Source organism: Trachurus japonicus, chromosome 5 (assembly GCF_045865225.1).
Source record: "Trachurus japonicus isolate A0001 chromosome 5, Traja_1.0".
Taxonomy (NCBI): Eukaryota; Metazoa; Chordata; class Actinopteri; order Carangiformes; family Carangidae; genus Trachurus; species Trachurus japonicus.
The window spans coordinates 29,458,767-29,480,928 of NC_140911.1; the positions used below are offsets into that span (position 1 = coordinate 29,458,767).

General features: G+C 39.7%; 1 protein-coding gene and 1 long non-coding RNA gene across 2 annotated transcripts; both read right to left on the reverse strand.

Annotated features, from left to right (window-relative positions):
• Positions 1 to 477: 477 nt before the first annotated feature.
• On the reverse strand, positions 478 to 795 carry LOC146987843 (uncharacterized). Its single transcript, XR_015035864.1, has 2 exons — positions 667 to 795; positions 478 to 626 (listed from the first exon to the last, which is right to left on the reverse strand). It is a non-coding gene; the product is annotated as an uncharacterized LOC146987843 (long non-coding RNA).
• A 1,529-nt stretch (positions 796 to 2,324) lies between these two features.
• On the reverse strand, positions 2,325 to 18,314 carry fkbp5 (FKBP prolyl isomerase 5). The gene is made up of 11 exons (XM_085777255.1): positions 17,859 to 18,314; positions 11,587 to 11,719; positions 11,323 to 11,467; positions 8,910 to 9,052; positions 7,942 to 8,056; positions 7,128 to 7,284; positions 5,222 to 5,312; positions 4,911 to 4,994; positions 4,639 to 4,824; positions 4,286 to 4,525; positions 2,325 to 2,992 (listed from the first exon to the last, which is right to left on the reverse strand). The coding sequence occupies exons 2-11, from the start codon at positions 11,689 to 11,691 to the stop codon at positions 2,891 to 2,893; spliced, it is 1,368 nt and encodes a 455-aa protein (XP_085633381.1). The 5' UTR covers positions 11,692 to 11,719; positions 17,859 to 18,314; the 3' UTR covers positions 2,325 to 2,890.
• Positions 18,315 to 22,162: the final 3,848 nt, after the last annotated feature.

A 22,162-nucleotide genomic window follows, 5' to 3' on the forward strand; every position in this document is an offset into this window, starting at 1 on the left:
ATGACTTCCACCTCAACATTTTTACGACAACACTGCTGAATACTGAATGATGATAATGTAAAACACTGGCTCATAACGTGAAAAATGACATGTTTGTTTAAATGCAACTCTTGGATTTATTTAATGCAAGTTTTAAAGTGCAAAAAAAAATTAAAAAAAATATATAAAGAAGACATGAACAAAGGTACCTTATGTAGTTGGGTTTTTTTTTCTTTCTTTTGCATAAATGCCGGTTTAAAACATCGATCACACTTTGCTTTACAGGGCAATGATCTTTAGATTACATGTAAACATTTTGTATGACATTATACATCATTTTCTAATAAAACCAAACACACATCGGCCATGCTGCAGTCCAACCAGCTGCATTTTATCCTGCTTGGCGTTGTCAACATTTTCCACATTATTCCTGAAAATGTAGACTTTCATGTTATCAAAAAGATGAATGTAGCAGTAAGAGGCCTGTAAATCTATGTGTAGTGGACACGGGGGGATATATAATCTGTATAACTGACTGAAAAAAACAAAAAAAAAGTACTTCATGCTCGTTTTCACTGTACAAAATGTTTGAATGTTTAGAGCCAGCAGTACTTGAAAACATTTAGCAACAAGCTGTTTAAAAACAACTATATATATATAGTATAGTGTATATATATATTAACACACACACATACACACTGTTGATTTTTTTTCTTTTTTCTTTTTTTTACACAAAATATTTAAGACAGCTAAGGTTTTCATTCTGAACCGACCAATGTTTAAAAAAACATCTCAAGAATATTGTCCAGATTTGATCCAGACTTTTCATGACAAGATAACAGTGTTGGTATGACAGTCACCAAAGTGCATCGTTGTCCACCATCCACTGTCATTCACACGTTTAGAAATAAAATTAAAAAAAAATAATTATAATGGATGCAGTGAAATAAAGAGACACCTTTTCTGGGACTGAGGCGATGAGAACTCCACTGATGTAAAATTGATACCAGAGCTTGTTACATTTGAGAAAGATTGAAGAAAAACTGGTTCTGGTGATTTTAAAGCTTAACTGTAACTTCTGCAGCCCTCCCCCCACTTACACTCACAGAGTTAACTCTGGTCTGTATGTTCTAATTCAATACAACGGTTTTATATGGATTTTATAATCAAATGCCTCCTGGTGTTGGAGGCTTTAAACACAAATATTCATATTTTTGACAGCAGTAGAAGTGATGCTGCATGAGCTCACTTCATGAAGATTTTATGTGCGCTGACGATTGTGCCATGCTGTTCAATGATAGACAGACAGAAGCTGAAGAGAGGAAACATTTCATTTCATATATATATAAATATATATATAGTTTGATAGTTGATTTTTTTTTTTCCATTTCAAGTTTTTGCAGCTGCCACCGGCTAAATTGATGTTTTCATCTCTTATCACACCTGTAGATGCCTTTCTATTGTCGTTTCACTTGAGCTACTACAATGTAAAGTCGTTTATAATTCTCGATTCATAGGTAAAATATAAGATTTCAACAAATCTAACAATGACAAGTCATACATGTACTCATGAATCAGTTATTTTAGTGCATGACTGTGGTCTAACCCATCTCGCCTCATTTTGCCCAACACAAATGTCTATTACTCACTTAAAAAAAAAAAAAAAAAGCTGTTCTGATTTGTCTCTATCAGCGACAGCTAATCAAACACAGACAACGCCGGAATTAAACATTCATATTTTGGGATGATTTTGTGTTTGGAGTTTGTGCCTTTTTACATTTTCCCCTCTCCCTCTGTCATCTGCTGATAATTAGAGGATCTTGTTTCTGATCATTGATCTGCAGTATTGTGGTGGTTTTTCTATTTCTCAACATTAAAATGTGTTCTGGCTTGCAGAACTGCCTATCCTTTGATTATCCACGTCCAACAGCCCCCTTCCACTGCATGGCGTCGCAAATCAACTCGGCTCAACTCGGAGTCGACTCAGGTCAGAGATAATCATCGCTACGGCGTCATCTCTGTACCAGACAAGATGTTCTGAACAAACCCAGCGAGCATCTGGACACGGCTCACTGTAGCCTGTCACACTGCTGCGTGCAGTGTTAGTATTGGACAAGGCATTCCTCTGTGTATGTCTAGAATGTTTATGTGTGTCGTTTTGAAGATGACGTCATGATAAATTTGTACCTCACTGCTACTGTAATGTTGAAGCACTGAGGGGAGAGCGACTGTCAGAGGGGAAAGAACCACCTGGTACCAACAGTGAGTGGAGCTGAGTCGAGTCATGCTGTGGAAAAACACTGCATGTTGAGGACAACTTAAGAATTTATTTCGTTTTTCTTCAAAAAAAACCAAAAAAACTACTGCGCTAACCAAACTTGCAAAGTACATATTGCACATTTAAAAAAAGCAAAGTCTCAAGCCTGAATCTCATTCACCTTGTGACACATGCATGCAGCTGCCCAAGAAAAGGCTTAATACCAAATACCAGTCTGATGTCTGAAAACCAATAAGTGCAGTTTTGGAATAGGAGAAACACACTGCGGAGGCACATCTGAGCTTTACACTGTCGCCTACGACAAGGAAAGTGATATTCCTCTGTGCTGTCGAAAGAAAATGATACTTTTCATGTTGAGTACAAAGGTTTCTCCGGATCTGAACTCAACTGCAGCACTCAATCCAGTGGAGGTGTGTCGGGGGGGGGGGGGTCCTGGCAGTTGCACAGGGAGATGCTGTTTGGTTGCAAATGTCCCTGCTCACGCTCTTGTTTTATATGCAGGAATGGTAACGCTGGATTTTGGGATAAAGAGGTTTGGATTAGAGGCTGTTATGTCTTCATTTCTGCCCCTGCTCCCCGGGCTGGGAAACCAAAGAGAGGCCATGTCTTTCTCTTTCTTTTCAGATGTCACTGTTACGACGGATACTCCTGACTGCTCCGCCGCCGTTTACTGCACACCTCGCCGTTCATGCCGCTCCTTAGGCTCTCGTCCCGCCGCCTCTTCGGCCTCCCAGTCTGTGGAAAAGACACAAGAGCACAAATGGGACATTGTTGACAAGGTGGAGCACTGAGTTTAGCTGCTATAAAAGTAATCACAAAGAAATGGCTTAAACCAGACATCCCATCTGTTGACAATTGGTATGATATAATTTATGATATATTTGTGATATATTTTTTCAATTAGGCTTCAGTAATCTAAACTTGAAGACATCAAGTTTAGATTACTGACAAAAAGGCTGCCAGTGAAGGATATATGTCAAGTGAAGAGTAAATGTTAAACTAAAGGTAATTTATTTGCAAATGTAATAGGTAAGTTGTTTAAGTTCCATGTTGTGTTCATTTTCTACTCCAGAGAAGTATCAGCTTTTGTAGCTGAGATTAAAAATCACCAAATCCATCAATGGCCACTAGAGGTCAGCAGAGCACTGCTAAAGAGAGTCATATGAGGAAACGACTTGACACTGTGGCAGAACAATTTACCATCAAAATGTAACTGAGAGCTTGAATAGAATAACCAAATTGTAAATATAATATATTTAAATTAAGATGTCCTGACATGTATATCAAAACATATTCAGGACACTTTTATCAGTAATTTTCTCACCACAAAAAAATGTTGTTTAATGGTCAAATATTAACCTACACATAAACCTATTAGTTGAAAATATAAATGTCAAATTGAATATATTAGAAAGACCGGATAAACATAACATCATCACACATATGAGGTTTTGTGAGAGTCTGAGACATTCAAAAGTTTCCAGGGCTGTGAGAGGAAATGAGAAATAGGAATTTATTCATAATTCCCTCAGTCATGTGGTACATTTATGAAACGCCACGTCTTTACTGACATTAATATCAGGGATGTCTAAGGATAAATAAATGCACCTGATATTAGTAGACAATTTTTTTGTTGGGGGGGGGGGGGGGGGGGGGCGCTTTGCCTTTTAATTGACAGTTTTTGAGAAATAGGAAATGGGGAGACAGAGAGGGGGGAATGACAAGACGGCCATCCGGGGGAATCAAACTGGGGATGCTGCACTACAGCCTCTGTAGAATAATGGACCACATCAGTCCTGTGGTGTGTGATATGTGTGATAAGCTATGAGATCCAAATGTCAGCTCTAATTAATGCAAATATTTCCATTCTATTTCCAATTTTAATGACTTTAAAAGTCAGCATTTAATTCACAAGAAAAGAGAAAAGAAAAGAAAAGAAATGAAAAGGAAAAAAAGAAAGGTAAAAAAAAGAAACTAGCCGGGCTGACTGTTTGTCTCCATTCAGCCAAGAGCAGTGAGTTCACAGACCTTGGCGTCCCGCTCTGCAAATTTCTGGAACATGTTGGCGTAGATCCTCTTGTCCTGTTCATGATGTTCCTTAATCTTGGTCTGGCAGATGGAAATCTGAGCACGAGCTGCCCGGTTTGAAGGGTTGACTTGAAGCACTTGCTGAAAATCCGCCATAGCCAGGGAGAACTCGTTGCGGTAGAGACGAGCTTCCCCTCGACGATACAGAGCTTTCTCGTTGTTCTCATCCAGCTCAAGCACCTGATACACACACACACAGAGTAATTAGGTAAGAATGTCCAGAAGAGCAGCAGCTACAGAGAGACAATTTGGAAATGAAATGGTGTTTAATTAAATATGGACCATCATCCCACCTTGTTGCAGTTCTCCACTGCTTGTGAGAACTCTTTTGTCCGCAGGAAACACAAAGCTAAATTGAGGTGGGCCGTCAAAATAAAGCCTTTTATCATCTTCTGCTGCTCAGATCCATTGCCACACTCCATTTCAAACCAGGAAACAATGCGCTGGTAGTGGACGACGGCCTGGAGGTACCGCCCTGCCTAATAAAGAAAGATAATAAGAACTTAGAAAGATGTAAAGATGAAGAAGAAGAAGAATGATTTGTTCAGATAGATGTTCACTGTACCTTGTAATACTCATTCCCTTTACTCTTCACTCCCTCAGCCAAACTCAGCTTTTCACTCAAGTCCATTTCCCAGGGTTCTTTAGCCTTGTGGAAACATAGTGAACATCAGAGTGTGAGCATAAAAACGCTGGTTTTTATGTTTTAAGTAGTCAGCTGAAAGCAGTTAGACAGCTAACTACGCAGGGGCTAGATTTCTCTCTGATTTGTTTGTCAATCTACCCAAAATAACAGACATGAATCTTGTGTAATTTAATTTAGGATTTTGGCTCTTTATAGAATATTAAATTGTGAAAGACAAGAAGAGAGCTCACCCTTTGGAAGTCTTTGAGGGTAACTTCATATACAACATCTTTGTCTGGTCCAATTTTGTACTCTGGTTTACCTTCGCTTCCAAAGGCATACCTGTAAAACCAGAAAAATCGTGACCATCATTAACGGGCCCTGTTTGACGACACTGAAACACACAAAACAAAATCTTTATTTAGGAACACTCTGGTGTCTATAAGTCGAGGAGCCAATGGGTACCAAGATTAGATCAACTGTCAACAGTCAGCCCCAGCCATCTGACATTTAAACCACAGGGAGGGGAATCCCATCCGAGACAACGTTTAACACCTTCACACTGGTGAAAATTCCCCATGTCACACTTGTGATAAAATCTACACTTTATTCCAGGTACATGCTATAAATGCAATGACGTGAAAATTTTTTTTTTCCTTAGGCTAAGATCTCTACACAGGTGTTTATTACACAATAGAAAAGTCACTTTCTACACCTCTGCCTTTAGTGCCTACCCATCATGAACATGGATTTTAAGTTGGAATATTTTTTTTACCTCTTCTCATGAAATGATTGTGACAATGTGATTTATTCTTGATAGATAAAGTATTTTTCTTCTCAAAACTTTATTGATCAACCACTTCCAAACATATAACTGTGAAAACTAAACCACAATCAATTATAATAGGAATAAAAAGAAGACTTTGTCTGAAAACAAAATTATCTAACTTTATGGGCAACTAGAATAAAGCTGATGAACATATTAAACTGTGTATTTTTTTTCAACCCAAGAGGCTGATAGCTCTTAACAGACTACATGGAAGTGGTAAAGGAGGTGAAGGAGATGACATCTTTCATAGAATTAGAATAAATATAACATCAATAGAGTTGTATAAAGAGGAAGTAATACCAAAACGTAAAAAGAAAAATAAGAACTCTACATTGGAAGAGGGTTTTTTCCTTTTTAAAAAAGGGGGATTTTTTTTGTTATATAAGAATTATAAATGTAATTTTTCAAAGTCTATGTAGTTCTTTTGTTTGTCCTTCCATTAAATGTGTCTCAGTGTTAGTTGACCACATGCTGGCGTGAAGCCTCAGTATGAGCTGTTGTGAATTCTTCCGGCCGACCCTCTGTGCTGCCTCTGCCTGAGGGGAGAGCTGGTGTGGGCGAGGGGGGTGAGGGAGTGATATGATGTGGTTGACCAGCACAATGTGTCCTATTTATTAGAATAATCCCTCAGTTTTTCCATCTATTTTACTGATGTAAAAATCATTCTTTCAATTAGCAGAACAATATCTTTGGACTGTACCCCATGCACTACACATTATTAATTATTGTTCCACTATATATCTATGTATTATAAGATGTATTGATCCACGTGTGGCTGGTGAAATAAATGCAGGCTTATTTGAAATGTTAGGCAGAGCTGAAACACCCTACAAACATGAATGTGAGTTGTTGCCTTTAGCCCTTTGACTAGATTAGAAACACTGAAATATAATGTGGGATGTGTGTTTTGTGTTAAGTGCATTAGTGAGTAAGGACATTGCTAAATGCATTTGAAAATAAAAATAGGAATTTTGGTATAATAAATTTTGACTTCCAGTATATGCTTAATTCTTTTTGGTTTAATTAGTTGCTATGACTGGGTTGAGTAATGGGGTTACAGCATGGTGGAAAGTGTGGTCATAATCTGGCCCTCTGCTAATGAGGAAAACTTTTTGTGGCCCTCTGTCTCGATCACAGTGTTGCCCTTCACTGGTCTTTGTGTTGTGAGGATACATTTCTCCTTTAAACGTCTCAGATACAGAAACAGATGTAATGAGGGACGACAGGACACAGCATGAAAATTAGCACCAAACCAATGTCACAATAAAGACCGGATCACAGCAACAAAAGAGATGACAGATTCAATTATTTTTTTTCCATAGACTTACTTTGGTTTTAAGTAAAGTACACAGCACTCTCCTTTCTGCATCTTGTCCATGGCCCGGTCCACACCCAGAGGAACGCCCTGATCTTCAGCCTCACCCACCACAAAGCGAACATCCCTGCAGTCGAAGATTCGATCTCCACAGCTCCCCTCCAGGTGCACTGTGGAACAGGTGAAGCACATGGTGACACAAATCCAACCTCTGATGTAATGGTTACGTACGTACATGTACTGATCAGGGTTATTATAGTTAACTGAAACTAAAACTAGCAGTGAAAAAATAATTTAGTTAACTGAAACAAAAATAAAAATAGATTTTTTTTCTAAAAACAAGAACTAAATAAAAACCACAATGAATAATGCAGAACCACCTAAAACTAAAGTGAATGTCACATAACATCAGCTTAGTTGTAGTTTTCTTAGAGATGTTAAAGTCGCAGGAAGAAAACGCCACAGCTCAATATGAGACGACTTGGAATACGACCCACAGGGAGATAAGAGTGAATGTAACGTAATGAGGACTAATGGGAACATTATGGGATGCAACTAAAAGGGAAAAATGCCACAAATCTGGAAGTTCATTTTCAGAGGTCTGACGGAGGCTTTCTCCTAAAAGATGAAAAACTAAGACTAAGACTAAATAAAAACTAGTCAATTCCTCAAAATAAAAACTAAACTGAAATAAAAAAAGCAAACTGAAAAACTAAATAAAAAATAAAAGCTAATGGCAATTTTACAACTATAATAACCTTGGTACTGATCTTTTTGCAAAACTGGCACAAAATCAACATTTATCTTTCAAGCAATGAAATAGTTACCTTCAACAGTTGCTCCGTCGTTGGGATTCGTGTAACCTTCCCCTTTGACCTTTATTCTCCTCTTGATGCCGTCGTCATCTACAAGCCTCTCTCCTTCAAAGTCCAGGAGCTCCATCTGTTTTCGTTGTAAGCAGATGGAAATGGTTATTTTTGTTTGTTTGTTTTGTGCATCATTTTCTAAAGTTCTCCCCACATTCAGCCATGTCGTGTGTATCACACTCCCTTTGGCCAGCTTTGCAAGGGTTTAAATAAAGTTTTGTGGGTCTGAACAAAGTGCAGCTGCACATGTTTACAATAGCTGTCAAACCCAGTGGGTCAGGAGGATAAATAACAATAAAATTCAACATCATTCGACTTGAAGTTCTGCTCTCCGGCTTTTATATGCATATAAAACGTAAGGGTAAGAGGTTGATAACATGCTTATACAATACTACAATTACACTGTCGAGTGTTTATCAATGCACAGCATTAGACAACAATTAAACCCTCCTCTTTAATTAACTTCTTCTTTATAGGGGTTACCTAATATTCATGAACTCTGAAATCACATTTTTTCCAGATTATGAAATGCTTGGTATTTGACGCGGTCAGATTATTGTTGGCAATAATTCAGAGGAGGAATTGATAAAAGAATATTTACAGGGGCCACAATGTGCAATAATTTTATGACTGAATTGTGTCCATGGGAAGGAACTTGTAAAGCAGATCAATCAGCAAGATCTCTTTTGATTTTCATCCAGAACTGAATTTAATGGTCATCGATTGCAGAGAATTGAGAAAGCCTGACTCATATCCCTACGGAGCTCCAAACTGGCAACTGGACGGCACTGGCTGTTTGACTGAGAGGGATTCAAACAGACGATCCAGTAGATTGTACCAAGACTTGCCCCTGAACTGTCGGAGTCCCTCGGCACAAAGCAGAATTAACACAGGCACAAAATTGGCAGCGCCGATGTTTGCACACCTACCTCAAATACTACCGAGGCGTTGGGAGGAATTTTGTCAGGATTTCCAACAGGTCCATAAGCATAGTCTGGTTTACACAGTAACATGCACACCTCGCCCTTCTGCATGGACAACACTCCAATGTCCCAGGCCTTCAGGACCTGTCCTATGAGTGGACAAACAACAACTAAAAGTTGTTATTGGGTCATTAACCTGGCACAAAATAAACCTTTATTAGATGGCACTGCGGAATAGAAAACCTATCCGAAAGCCATTGTCGAACAATCAACATCAGATGTCAGAAAAATAAATCAAATTCATAGTAAATGATCGGGACCTGCCCAAGAATGTAATAGATTCTTCCTTAGAAGTGCAATTTTTTTGACTAATTGCATCAATGCTGACAGATGAACACACACAGATGAAAACATAACCTCCCCGGGAGAGGAGCATGTGAAACTATGATGACGATAATATGAAGAAACATTTGGGAAATTGGTTTTGTGGTGTGAGGATCGAGGAACACATACACATACACACATACACACATACACACACACGTAAGTGTCTGACGTGGTATTCTCTTTCATTTGATCCTTGACATTATTTAAACAATCATCGCTCCCCTTTACAACGACCAGTTTTTAACTCCATCTCCGAGTGTGGCCCTTATAAACAACTGTAAACACAGCTTTGACTCCCAGTGTAGTCAGACAACACAATATTTAGCTCAGACTAAGCATAACCCAACCCTGTTTATAAGGCTATAAGGCAAGCAGCTGGCCAGCTTCGACTGTTTCAGCATAATGACTGAGAGTGGTACAACAGTTAGTCTGGCTCTGAGTATAAGATCTTGATGAGCTGGCAAAGTCAGTTTCTTTATTATGCAGGTTATAAAAAAGGAATAGCTCCATCATATCAACAGTTCACAATGACAAAGACACAATATTGCTGGATACAAGTGATTACTCCACTTTCTCCCCATCAGTAAGGGACACCCATCAGAAAAAACACACTCTGGACTACTTAAAAAGATGACCTCAAACAAAAGTAAATCTCAATTACATGCATCACCCAATATGGTGCTCACTCGGCTGCAATCAGATCTTCATTTAAGAGGCAGTGGCATTTAAGTGTGACCCCAGACTTTTTAAATCCACTTCTTTTTGTAAACAAAAAAGAGAAAAAAATAAAAATTGATGGACTATTTGGTTCAAACAAGTTTAAAGGGATAGTTCAATATTTTGGCAAATTGGCCCATTGCCATAATCCCTAGGAACTAGGTAGGTTCAGTCCAAGCTATTTTAGAACGGCGGAGCAGAGCCGCAAGCTGCTCAGAGCTACGCTACGGAGGCTAATGGGATTTCTTGGTTTCCCTCATCAAACTCATCAAATACACAATCCAACAACTCCAAAACGCTCTGGTGGACAAGTTGTGACCTGCACATTCACCACGCTATGATATAATGGCGGAATGTTACGAGACAGAGTTGTTTTTGAGGTAAATACAGAAACTTCTTGCAGAAAAACTGCCCCTGACGGGAACGTGCATCAGCAGCTTTACATAAATTTGCTTCGAAAACGACTCTTGTCTCGTAACGTTCCATTATTATCTCATAGCGTGGTGAATGTGCAGGTCACAACTTGTCCACCAGAGCATTTTGGAGTTGTTGGATTGTGTATTTGATGAGTTTGATGAGGGAAACCAAGAAATCCCATTAGCCTCCGTAGCGTAGCTCTGAGCAGCTCACGGCTCTGCTCTGCCATTCTAAAAACAGCTTGCACCGACAAATAAAAGTAACGAACCTACTGCTATGACTATAGGGATTATGGCAATGGGCCATCATCACAGGTGCATCCAAAGTAGTGATGTATATGGGTTTGCATATGTTGGAGAAACAATCATATATATTGTATTGCATTTATTGATACTATATCTACATGATGTGCACAGTAGAGGACTGGAATACACAATATTTATGAAGTTAACAACATACCCACCAGCACCTTGAAAGCTCCTTAATTAACATGATTTATCTCATTTAGCTAATCCAGACCAAACCCAAAGTAATAGAACAAAAGCCGCAGCATCACCAGCCAGTAACCAGTCTGACACATCACCACAAAATCCTACTCCAAAAACCCACACACTTGACATGTTTTTTGCTTTTTGTACAGACTTAACAAAATATGATTTCATCCTCAGAATTAACAACCAGCTGTTTCCAGGCTCATGCTGAGCTCAAATCAATGTATCCTCCTTGCTGTAGGTCCATATTTACTCATCAACAGACGTGTGGCTTTGATGGATCATCTTATTTCTCAACTCTCAACGAAAAAGCAAAACAGCACATTTCCCAAAATGTCAGGCTGTTCCGAAGAATAAGAGAGCGAGATCCTGACTCACTGTCAACAGCGAGGCGTGAAGTCACTCACCTTTGCCCACATTGAAGCAAAAAGGCTCTTTGCGATCTCGACTGCAGTCGAACCTCTTCCCCGAGAGCAGCTTTCCAGTGTAGTGGACGGTCACTCTGTCCCCAATCATCGGCCGCTCTCCATCTGATCCTGGACACTTCACAACCTACAGACAGCAAAGGCCAAGTTTCCAATTCAACAAAAGGAGCCCTGTTTTGTCAAAGAAGCAGGAATCATGGTGAGATGGTGAACACCTACGATGAAATGTTAGTGATAAATAAATACCTTGATAACTCCTTGGTCTTTACTGGATGTTAGATCAATGCCCTTTGCTGCAAACGCAGCCGTGGCTGACTTGGCGTCTATAGGCAGATCCTGGTCAGTGGTCATTTCTGCCAATGGGCATCACACAGTAACACTGCAAGACAAGATGAACACACATCTGTCCGTCAGTAATCTGAACTCCACAGACAAACAACATCCACACAAGAAAATATTACTTTTTTTTTTCCTTACATAACTTATTGCTATTTAAGGACACTTGCTCTACATCCATATTCTGAAGATGAATTTGCAGTTTTGCAGCAGAAGCCAGGGTTAACAGTGGATGCGGAGCACTGCTTTGCGCTGCAGTTGTGATTTCACTCAGCTGTATCACACCTTATCTGATCCCCCAAAGATGAAGTAATTACATAACTACAAATCCATGCGAAAGGCAGCAGCTAGTTGCTTACTTGTCTTTTCATTCTGTTTTGGCGCTGTGCTCGCTGGAGGTACACTTTGTTCGAGACTGTTCGTTTACGACCCTCTAAAAAAAATCTCCTAAGTGACGTCTGGGTATTTTACCAGCCTGTTTGTAGGTGAAATCTGCGGCGATGCAGAACCTCATTTGGAGATCTTCACCGTTAATTTTGTGATGAGCAAATTCAACGTTGCATTCTTCTTTGTGAAAGCCTCGTGCACAGGAAAGTGTGGGCTCGACTCACACACACACACACACACACTATGTTTATAAAGCTGCGCCATCACAAGCAGATAATTTTTTATCTCTCTCAGTGTTTGTAATGAGACAGGGAAAATCTTGAATTTAATCACGAGTCCTCAGCTCAATGTTGATACGCTAATGTGATATCACAATACGAGGCTACATAATGTAAAAATGTTAACTAACAGATATAACCATGAAACTTCCCAAGTTTATTACTACAAGTTTTGTCAAATTTTATGTTGAAATGTGTAAATGGTGCAATGTGTAAATGGCGCAATATCTAATGCACTAATTTGCATACATTACCAGACCCCGAAATCTGAACAATGGATAAAGTCCCATTCAAAGGTCTTGTTTTATTTTGTTGACATATTAGAGGCAGAAGTTTTTACAGATGGGGATTTTGGATATCTCTTTTTATCACTCTGTAAATGAGAAAATACTGCCACCAGTACTGTCACTCAACTGTGCTATCTAATAAAGGGATAAAAAAGCCCCCAAAATATGCTAAAAAACAGAATTTATACCTTACACAATAGTCTAAAATCTCAAAATTGATCAGTGCATGAAAAAAGAGTGTTTTTGCCTGTAGTGTCTCGCCTTAAAGCAAAAGCCAACATAGAGTGCCTTAGTAAGCCATCAGAATACCTTCAGCTCACCGTAAGTCTACAAATCTGCAGTGTACAGGAGGGAGGTCACACAGTTTTTAAGATATTCCCTCATTTAGTGTTTTGATGATGTTGATAAAACATGTTACAAACATATAAATCCACAGTCTCCCATAGGTGCAAAGGCCATAGCACGTGTGATTTAGATCTAACCGTTCTGTCCTCCTGGATGAAACCACTCCCATCAGGTTGGCAGTGTTTCATTATGGGATAAAGGTGATCATGCAGAACAACTTTGTTGTTTGGATTAGTTGTATTGATTTGCAGTGGCCTTTCTCTCTAAGTGGAGCCAAACCACGTCAGCAAATGTCCCCAGAATAACAGAGCCGCCACTGTCCCTCACCATCCAGGCCTATAGCATTCAGTTCATGAATACCACCCATGCACCTGCTGAGTTCTGAGAATACAGTCAAGGATAACTCATCTGACTATATCATATGTATTTCTACTTCTTTCTAGACCAGTTTCTACAGTGTTTTCAGCACTGAACTCTCAAATGTGCTTTCATCTTCATAATAAAGGGTTTATGCGCTTCAACCCTACTATAATATCCTTCTCTGTGTAATTGTCTACAGACTGTTCTCGCCCGTCATGCCCTACGCTGAACATCTCCATCACCTGAGGAAGAGCCGCTCCGCTCACCCTAATGCATGAGCATCCAAACGTCTGATGTCAAACCGCAACGTCCAACACGATTTACTTCATTAAAGATTTAAATGCAGATGTCACAGTGTGACACGCCAGCCAAGTGAGCAGTGTGTGTCTGTGCCCTAACAGTGAACTCTCTCGCAAAGTCACAGATCTTCTCCTTGATACAAAATGAGAACGGCCCAGGCCTGCTCGGCACTCTTACACCAAGCATGACTGGATGCTCTTACCAAGCAGTGCACCTTGAGGTGGGATCTGTGTTGGTTATTTCTCTCCACCTAGCCGCCTATAGTTTAAATATCATCACTGCTGGGTCTTTCAGGCTGTGTCAATGTAATGTAATGCAGTTTTTCAAACATTATTGATCATTTACACACCTACTACAAACTTAATTTTTCTCATCTGTCATTATGAATCATCATCCTAGCCTGGCATGTTTTTAGTGAGATACTGAATGTGAACTAGGCTGACTAAAAGTAACAAAATAAACTTATAGACGATGCATTTGCTGTAAACACGTCATCTGCTTTTTTATCTTTGGTTTCAAATAAACTGCAACAGCAATGTGCAACAACAATTTGAAGTGCAACAACAACAATTAAGGGTAATTGTATACGCAGGATTTCTCTAGGGATCAACAGAAGTTACGCACTAAAAAAGGTGTATTGCTTTTTGGGGGCCCAGTGGTCATGGGGAATCAACCTTTTTGTTATTGTCTGATGTGACGTTTTGTCTGCTGTTTGTTTGGTGTTATATTGTGTTATATTTTGTAATGTTTTTTTGTTATGAGAAACAAGTGTTTGGGATGCAAGAAAATAAAGTACTCAACTCAACTCAACTCAACTCAAGCCTCTAACAAACATATCATCAGACGGAGGATACTCGTGTGACCAGACGTTACAGACATGATTATTACTTGGACGAAATTTTTATTTTTCATTCACTGCATCAATACTCCAACTGAGTCATTTGCAGTAGTGGTGTATAATAGAGCTGGGGTGCATATTTTTCAGTACCGGAACTGATACAACTGCCGGAGAACTTTTCCGGTAGTTTGGGAAACATAATGTCTTGTTTGACTTTTCAACAGCCGAAGTTTTCAAGTATTCCGGAGTTGCCCGTACAACGGCTTTTCCTGAATGAAAAACTAGACAGATTTTGAATGAAATCAAGATCAGTTTATTATTATCTGATCAAAAAGAATGTAAACATGATTGTGAATCTAATTGGATAGTTTTCAGACAGACTGACAGACAGACAGATGATGTACAACCCTCTCTCTCTCTCTCTCTCTCTTCATGCTAGCTGCCTCCGTCTCACACATAATGTGGCAAAAAAAACAACAACTCACCAGCAGCTTTGCCAGAAACTAAACTGTTACAACCTGTTGGCATTACATCTGCTAAATCTTGTCTCTCTCATCACAGCAGCAATCACTGTCGACACACATTGTTGCTGCTTCAATAAACGTGGCTGCGAGGACTTCCAGCTCGCCCTGGCGCTGTGATGTTGCTGTTTGTGGACAATGTAAAAAGCTGCATAGATATGTCTGGCATGCTGTTTAATGCTATTTGGCGATTATTATCACATGCGACAGCTGAGACATTAACGCTTGCACACATAGCATCGCATCACAGCTGTTGAGATTGGAACCATCTCAGGATGTTGCTAATGTTGGAACATGGTTGTGAAGTAACAATGGCAAATTAAAATATGATACCTACAATGAGATGTTAGGCAGAGAAAGAAGCACAAGCAATCCTAATTGAAAACCACAGTGGCTCCTTATTGGATAAAATTATAATTTTATATCATTCCACAGAAGAAGATATTGGCAGATTAGATAGCGAACAATAGACTTTATATCGCAGTCAGAAAATGATGCTGTTGTTTAAATTGCTGGTCATATGCCAGTTAGTCACCAGTAACAGTAACAGTACAGTTGGTCTGTTTCTCCCTCTAAAACCACACAAAACACATCTAATTCATAATTATGTAAAAAAAAAAAAATCATACACATATTTACTGCACAGGCTAGACTGTAATGTGAGTGTGAGAGGACACGTCACACCAGACAGCAGTTTTGTGGCCACTTAACATTTCAACAGAGATGGGTTAAGGCTTTGCTCAAGGGCCGTGTGTTTTGACAGAGAGGAACGTGAGTCTTTATTCTCAGCATCATGTTTTTTTGTTTTTTCTTTGTTCTGTCTCTCACAACATCCCAGATGCTGTTGACGTTCATGTGCCAATGTTAGGACGCTGTGCCGTGGTGACTAAATTCTTAAACAGTTCTGTTAAATACGACCATTCAGCTCATGTGCCCGGTCTAAGATGCATCATCTGGGCAAGTTTAGCTCCTTTTTCTCAGTTTTGAGTCAGATCTTAGGAACGAGCTCAAGTCATCCACCCATACGTCGTCAGCCTACAGGGTCAAACCATAAAGATGTAGCTTGCTGATATCTGCTCAGTATTTTTTTTCTGTTTTTCAATTCTGTGTCATTGAGACCAAGTGTTAGATTACGTGGCTCTTAAACAAAAGTCAGCACAAAATGTCCTTCTCTTCTAAAGCTGCACCTTGTCCTGTGTCTTTTCAATTTCACGGATTTCATTTTAGATGCAACTCCTTGTCCGTCTGTGCGTGCGTGCATCTGTGTGTGCGTGTGTGTGTGTGTGTGTGTGTGTGTGTGTGTGTGTGTGTGTGTGTGTGTGTGCGTGTGTGTGTCTGAACACAGTGTTCCTTCTATTCACAGTTCCCTGCTGGCAAAGCCTGATGCTGTTCACCAATCGGACCCCCTCACGTAAGGCTTCAATTTTTTTGGATGAAAAGAATCAGATCCTCATCAGTCAAAGTGACCATACCTTTACATTTACATCAACAAGCAAGTGCAGCAATTTACCATCATTACTAGAATCACTGGATTTAAAGTTACTTCCATCAATTCTATCAATTCATTTTTTGCTTTTCCTTTATGGAAAATAGATTTTTTTTTTTTTTTTTTTTTACCAAACATTAAACAGTAGTTGCAAACAGTAACAGCACATTTAATATGGTATGTAGGCTGAATGTACCTAAACTTAGATACCCCACGAAGGAATGCAGGAGCAGAACACATGAAATGAAGACCAGACTAAAAGACGAACGCAAGACGATCAGTGCATTTGGTCTCACATCCGTACATCTCTGCTGCTGATTCATATGTGAACATGCAAGCACACGGCGTGCATGAGAAACCTACAGGCTCAAACCCCTTTCAGTCTCCCTGGGCCTGTTCAAATACAACACCGCACATTAAGAGGGATGCAGGGAAATCTTGTAAAGTTGTTTTTACGGGCATCACTTTCTGGAAATGCTGCTACCACGGTACATCTGGATGCTGTGCACACTTTGAACATGAAATGTCTTTGCAAACATCTTGAATTTGCAACTAGAGCTGGTCCCATTTACCTTTTCTGCTGTATTTGGGTTAGAGGTTATCACTTGTCATTAAATGTGTCCCTGAAGAGGTCTGATTCATGTCTCTTTCTTCTCCTCAACTTACGTCAGCAGGCCGGCTCTGCATCTCATCTAAATCCAAACCACATCTATAATAAAAGCTTACCTTATATATTTCAAGTTATTCAACATTATTCATCATGTGATGTAGAACAAGGACCAAAATGAGTAAGAAGATTGCGCTGGAGTTTATGTTAGTACTTCTTAAAAAGAAATAACTGGCTTATACAACCTGTAATTTTTAAAGATACACCTAAGCCTAGAGGGATTCTGGATGTAAACTGTTGTCCTCATCCGCCTCCATCAGGAGCCAAAGCCAAGTGGCACATTTTCACACACACACACACACACACACACACACACACACACACACACACACACACACTCACCTATTAACACACATACACACACAAGGAGTCTTATCAACCCTAGTTTTCCAGAACACCCATGACATACAGCTGTAAACCTGAAATGCCCCCAGATGTATGGCAATAAATAAATAAATAAATAACATCCATCCTATAATGGCATACACTTAACAAGACAACTTTAACTGGACATCTTTTGTTTTCAACTGTTTTATCAGACTGGTTTTCATGTAGATATTTTTAAAAAGACATAATAAAACAATTCTTCCATATGAATAACAAGTGTCCCTTTAACTCAGCCAGGCGTGAATGGACAGCACTAGAAAGCGTCATGTCTTAATGAACTCCTTAATGAAGTCTAAATACACAGAGAGGAAAATTCAAACACTCACGTTTCCGTTCGCTCTGCTCCCTTTTTTCTTTCTTTCTTTCTTTCTTTCTTTCTGTGTTCCCCACACAAACAGCCGGCGACCTGCGGCAACAACCCGCTCTCACTAAAACCGCGTCTAGTCCTCAGCAGTCAGCCCGCCCCTCATCTCATGTCCAGGGTACTAAATGTTCTGGCCATGTGCGGGCTGTCTATGTAACCTAGAGCTCTTTCTCTCCCTCTCCCTCTCTCTCTCTTTGCCCCCCACCTTTATCCCCCCCTCTCTCTCTCTTTCTTTCTCTCTCTCACTCTCTCTCTCTCACTCCCTCTCTCCCTCTCGCTCGCGCTCTGAACGTGCCGGTGTCGTAGCCGAATGGAGCTCAGACTTCAAAATGACAGTGTTCACGAGGAGAGGTAGAGAGACACAGTGGGGATAAACAGAGAGAGAGAGGGAGAGAGAGAGAGTAGAATGGAGCGGAGTTGTGGGAGGGCGTTTAGTGTAAAATTAAGGGCAGGTCTTGGAAAGCAGCCACAAAGTAACACAATGTTCCGGCTGTACTGTAGCTGTACCGCTGCCGCTGCTGATGAGAACACTGTGTTCCAATAGACACCCTGACCTGTAACCCGTTCCGTGCCGAGCCAGGCCGGGAACAGCCTGTACCGCAGCAGGCTGTCCTCTCCGCTCAGCTGACAACACATATCATCAACAGTGCTGTGTAATAGCCGAGCCCCAGCCCGACCGCCTCCCGCACATACGGGACTCGTGAGCACCGAAATAAAAGCTCACTTCCATGCCCGGTAAGACGCGCGGTGAGACGGATTACTGTTTCTGTAAGAGACGGTAAAAAAAACAAAAAAAACGCGCCTTTATATTTATTTTTTTAATTTTTGTTTTCCGGACAATTTGTTGGTTAAAGTATAAGCCTACAATTGCTGTAACGTTTCTATAACTTCTTAGAAGGTAGGGATTTCGACATATGCGCATATAAATGTTGACTGTTTCTTATTTCCCAGCAGCACTGGTGGTAATTTTCCGGTAGGCTATTGTGATTTGTGACTTTTTTCTTTTTCCAAAACAACAGTGTTTACATTACTGCGCTGTTTACAGTGGTGGAACAGTTATTTAACTCCTCCAGGCTTTGTGAAACAGCAAGTCTATAATTAAGAAAAAATACCACAAGTATATAAATCACAGGCTTTGATCAAATTCAATGTAAACAAACCATTTAGGGAAAAGTAAAAAGTCAAGATGAGCTATACTCACTAAAAATGATGGTTCTTGTCATATCTGTGGACGTTTTAATTGCTTGTTGACATTTTGAGAAGTGTTATGTATCATTTTTTATTAGCCACTTGTTTTGCAAGTCAAATCCTAATCAGCAAAGAAAATTGGGCAGCTGTTTTGCAGTAACCTGAATAAGTTACCCTATTATCCAATCTGTTACTGTAGCCTAATCACATTTTCCATTCCATCATTAATGAATTATAAGTAAATATTGAAGGACATGCAGTGAAAGGAACTCCCTGTCAGGGTGTTAATGATAAGGTAAACCTGTAAACCTGGTTCCTGATTCACATCACCTGGTGCAGGTTGTGTGTCATATACTTTCGTGTAATGTCGGGGAGATTTAATGCATGACTGATTTGCAAGTCAAACCTTAATAGTATAATAGGTAATAAAATGTTTCCCATGACCAGTAGGCCTGACCTATAAGAAAACACCAGGAAGTATTAACAGTACTCACTGGGATGATTCCCTGTATATAGATAGATATAGATATAAATCTCTTTCAAAGTGATACACAAGTAGCCTAAATACAAGTAATAAGGTTGTGTGACATATGTTTCATCTGTGTAGTGTTAGGAAGTAGTGTAATGCATTCTGCTGTATTTTATGAGTATCTGATTTGCAAATCAAATATTAGTATTCAAAGAAAAAACAGTGCAGCTATATTCACAGTAAAACACACATAAGTGGGTGTATGAAAAGGGTGTGGAAAAATAGGCTATATGACTGCTCAACAAGTAAATCTGTTTAAGTTTTCTACATTGGCAGCATCAAAGCACGGAAAGAGTTGTAAAAGTAAAAGTACTGCATGTATTCTATCCAATCTTGCAAGATTTAAACACATATTAGTCCACAGACACAGTAATATAATTTGTTTTATAGATATAGAATAGATGAATAGATTACAGCAATCCATGATTTTAATGTGATTTTAACTAAAGGTTTTAATATGACCAGTAAAAAAAAATTGAAATTAAAAGTACCTAATGTTAGGTATAGTCCCTGTCAAAGTGTAAAATGACAGCTGAAAGCAATAAACCTATGAAGTTGTTAATTATCTCTGGTTTCACCTCATGAGCCTTTGTATTAAAACTCAACTTCTGAGAAAATAATGACCCGTAGAATTGGATAAAGATTATCATTAGAGTGAGAATAATTAGTTTTTGCTTCCTATGTTGAGGCTAATATGAGGTTTCTTATGGGACAAGTGCTAAGTATAGACATCTTAGACCCAGAATTAAAATTTGTTGTCTATAATTAATTTCAGCCTGAATGTAATGAACAGCAAACTCAAATACTTACTATGGTCAATTACTTAATACATTCCTATGTGACTAGTCAAATAAGTTAAAGTTTAACCTGCGATCAGTTACATTTTCTCCCAAACGACAACATTTGTTTTATGTTCTTCTAGAAAACCAGTAAGGTAATTAAGGTTTTAGTAATCAGTGACCTTCAAAATCAAAGTCTCTCCCCAGGTCACAGAGTAATATTCAACCATATCAGACCATCCTCTCCCCATAGAAAGTGTCAAATATTCTCAAAAAGCTTGGACTGGTGCGTTTGGATGGAGCTGCTGTGGTCTGAGGGTTGGTTTGGCCTTTAAAGACGTCACCAGGTCACTGATGTACCAGAGGGGTCACCACGCCGGCGTACTGTATGAAAGCGTAGTTAAGGCGAGCTAAACAGAGACGGAGGTACACATGAAAGAGTGCGCAATGGAACAGAGTCGTTTTGAGTCGTCATTGTCTCAGCTGTTTGGAAAAACTTGCGTAAGATTTGTTTTGAATTGGGAAGTGAAGGGAAAAGCTCAGAGACCGGCTGATTGTGATTGGTGTGCGCGACCATAGCTCATGTGTTCACATATTCAAAGATGCTGCGCAGCTGGTTGATCAAACCTGTCACACTGGTTGGGTTTTACTGTAGCTGAGGTCTGATTGTGACCCAAATGAATCAGATGAACAAGCTCTGATTTAAATGTGAACTTTCTTTGAGAAGACAGCTGATGTTCCCAGAATCACCTGCTGCATGTTGATAAAATCTTGTTTTCTTCTTTTCAGTAAGTCCTGTTGTGATGTAGTAAGATAGCGGGAGTGGTTTATGTGTTTCTTTATGCCTTTAACACAGAGTTTACTGTTGGCAGTAGAGCTGAGATGTTTAGAAATGAAAACCCATGCCCAGAATCTCTTTGATGAAGTCACACTTTCACTGAACCCGAAACGTATACTCTGTGGGTGTGTGCAAGAGCAGCTGAACTTCCCATAAAACTCATAACATTTTATGGCTTTTGCTTTTTGCGCTTTTTTGTGGTCGGAGCTGAACTGGCACTTGTATGTTATCACATCCATACACCATGTTTGCGATACAGTTTTTTTTTTTTTATATAGCTGCGGCATGTATATAAACTCATCATCATATTATGCTGAAATTGAAACGTTTAAAAACCTTAGGATGTGAGTGTGGTCTCTGATAAATAGGTTAACCAAGACCTGTTTGTCGTCGTTGCTCCTTGGTTGAAGTGCAGGTGCTCAGACGGTTTTTGAAGCACGTCGGTTCCTGGTGGGTGAATCCCACAATCACAGGGGGGTGAGGACACTGTCTGACCAGACCGCTGGCAGACGGCCAGGCAGTTATTGAAGGGAACATGATGATCCCGTTAATTATAAAGGTGACATAACAACACAAGTGAACCTGATTCTGCAAAGCCCCGGGGATGTTGTCAACCGGCTGAGTAATCTTCTGAGCTATCACTTATTGGAAGAAAGTAGTTTCACACACTCTCGTATTAGAACATTTCATTCACACTGAAAGCAAAAGACGGCACAGAAGCAGAACAACTGTGGTCTTGTGATCTAAAAACACAACCGGCCCTGAGCGTGTACACCCACCTGAAGCTTTTAGCAATAAATATACAGACTTTTTTTTTTTTTTTTCAACTTGCCAAAGCAGTTGTCTCCAGCTTGGGCAGGGATGTGTTTGTTTTCCCGAACCTCGTCTGAACTGTGGTGTCCTGGTAGCTTTGTTGGCACTGTCTGGAGGTC

Excerpts from the sequence above, each read along its gene's own strand:
- fkbp5 (XM_085777255.1), bottom strand. The coding sequence starts at position 11,691 with ATGACCACTGACCAGGATCTGCCTATAGACGCCAAGTCAGCCACGGCT. Across the intron at positions 11,468-11,586 it reads AAGACCAAGGAGTTATCAAG|GTTGTGAAGTGTCCAGGATC; the intron begins GTATTTATTTAT and ends TGCTGTCTGTAG. Across the intron at positions 7,285-7,941 it reads CGACGGAGCAACTGTTGAAG|TGCACCTGGAGGGGAGCTGT; the intron begins GTAACTATTTCA and ends CCTGTTCCACAG.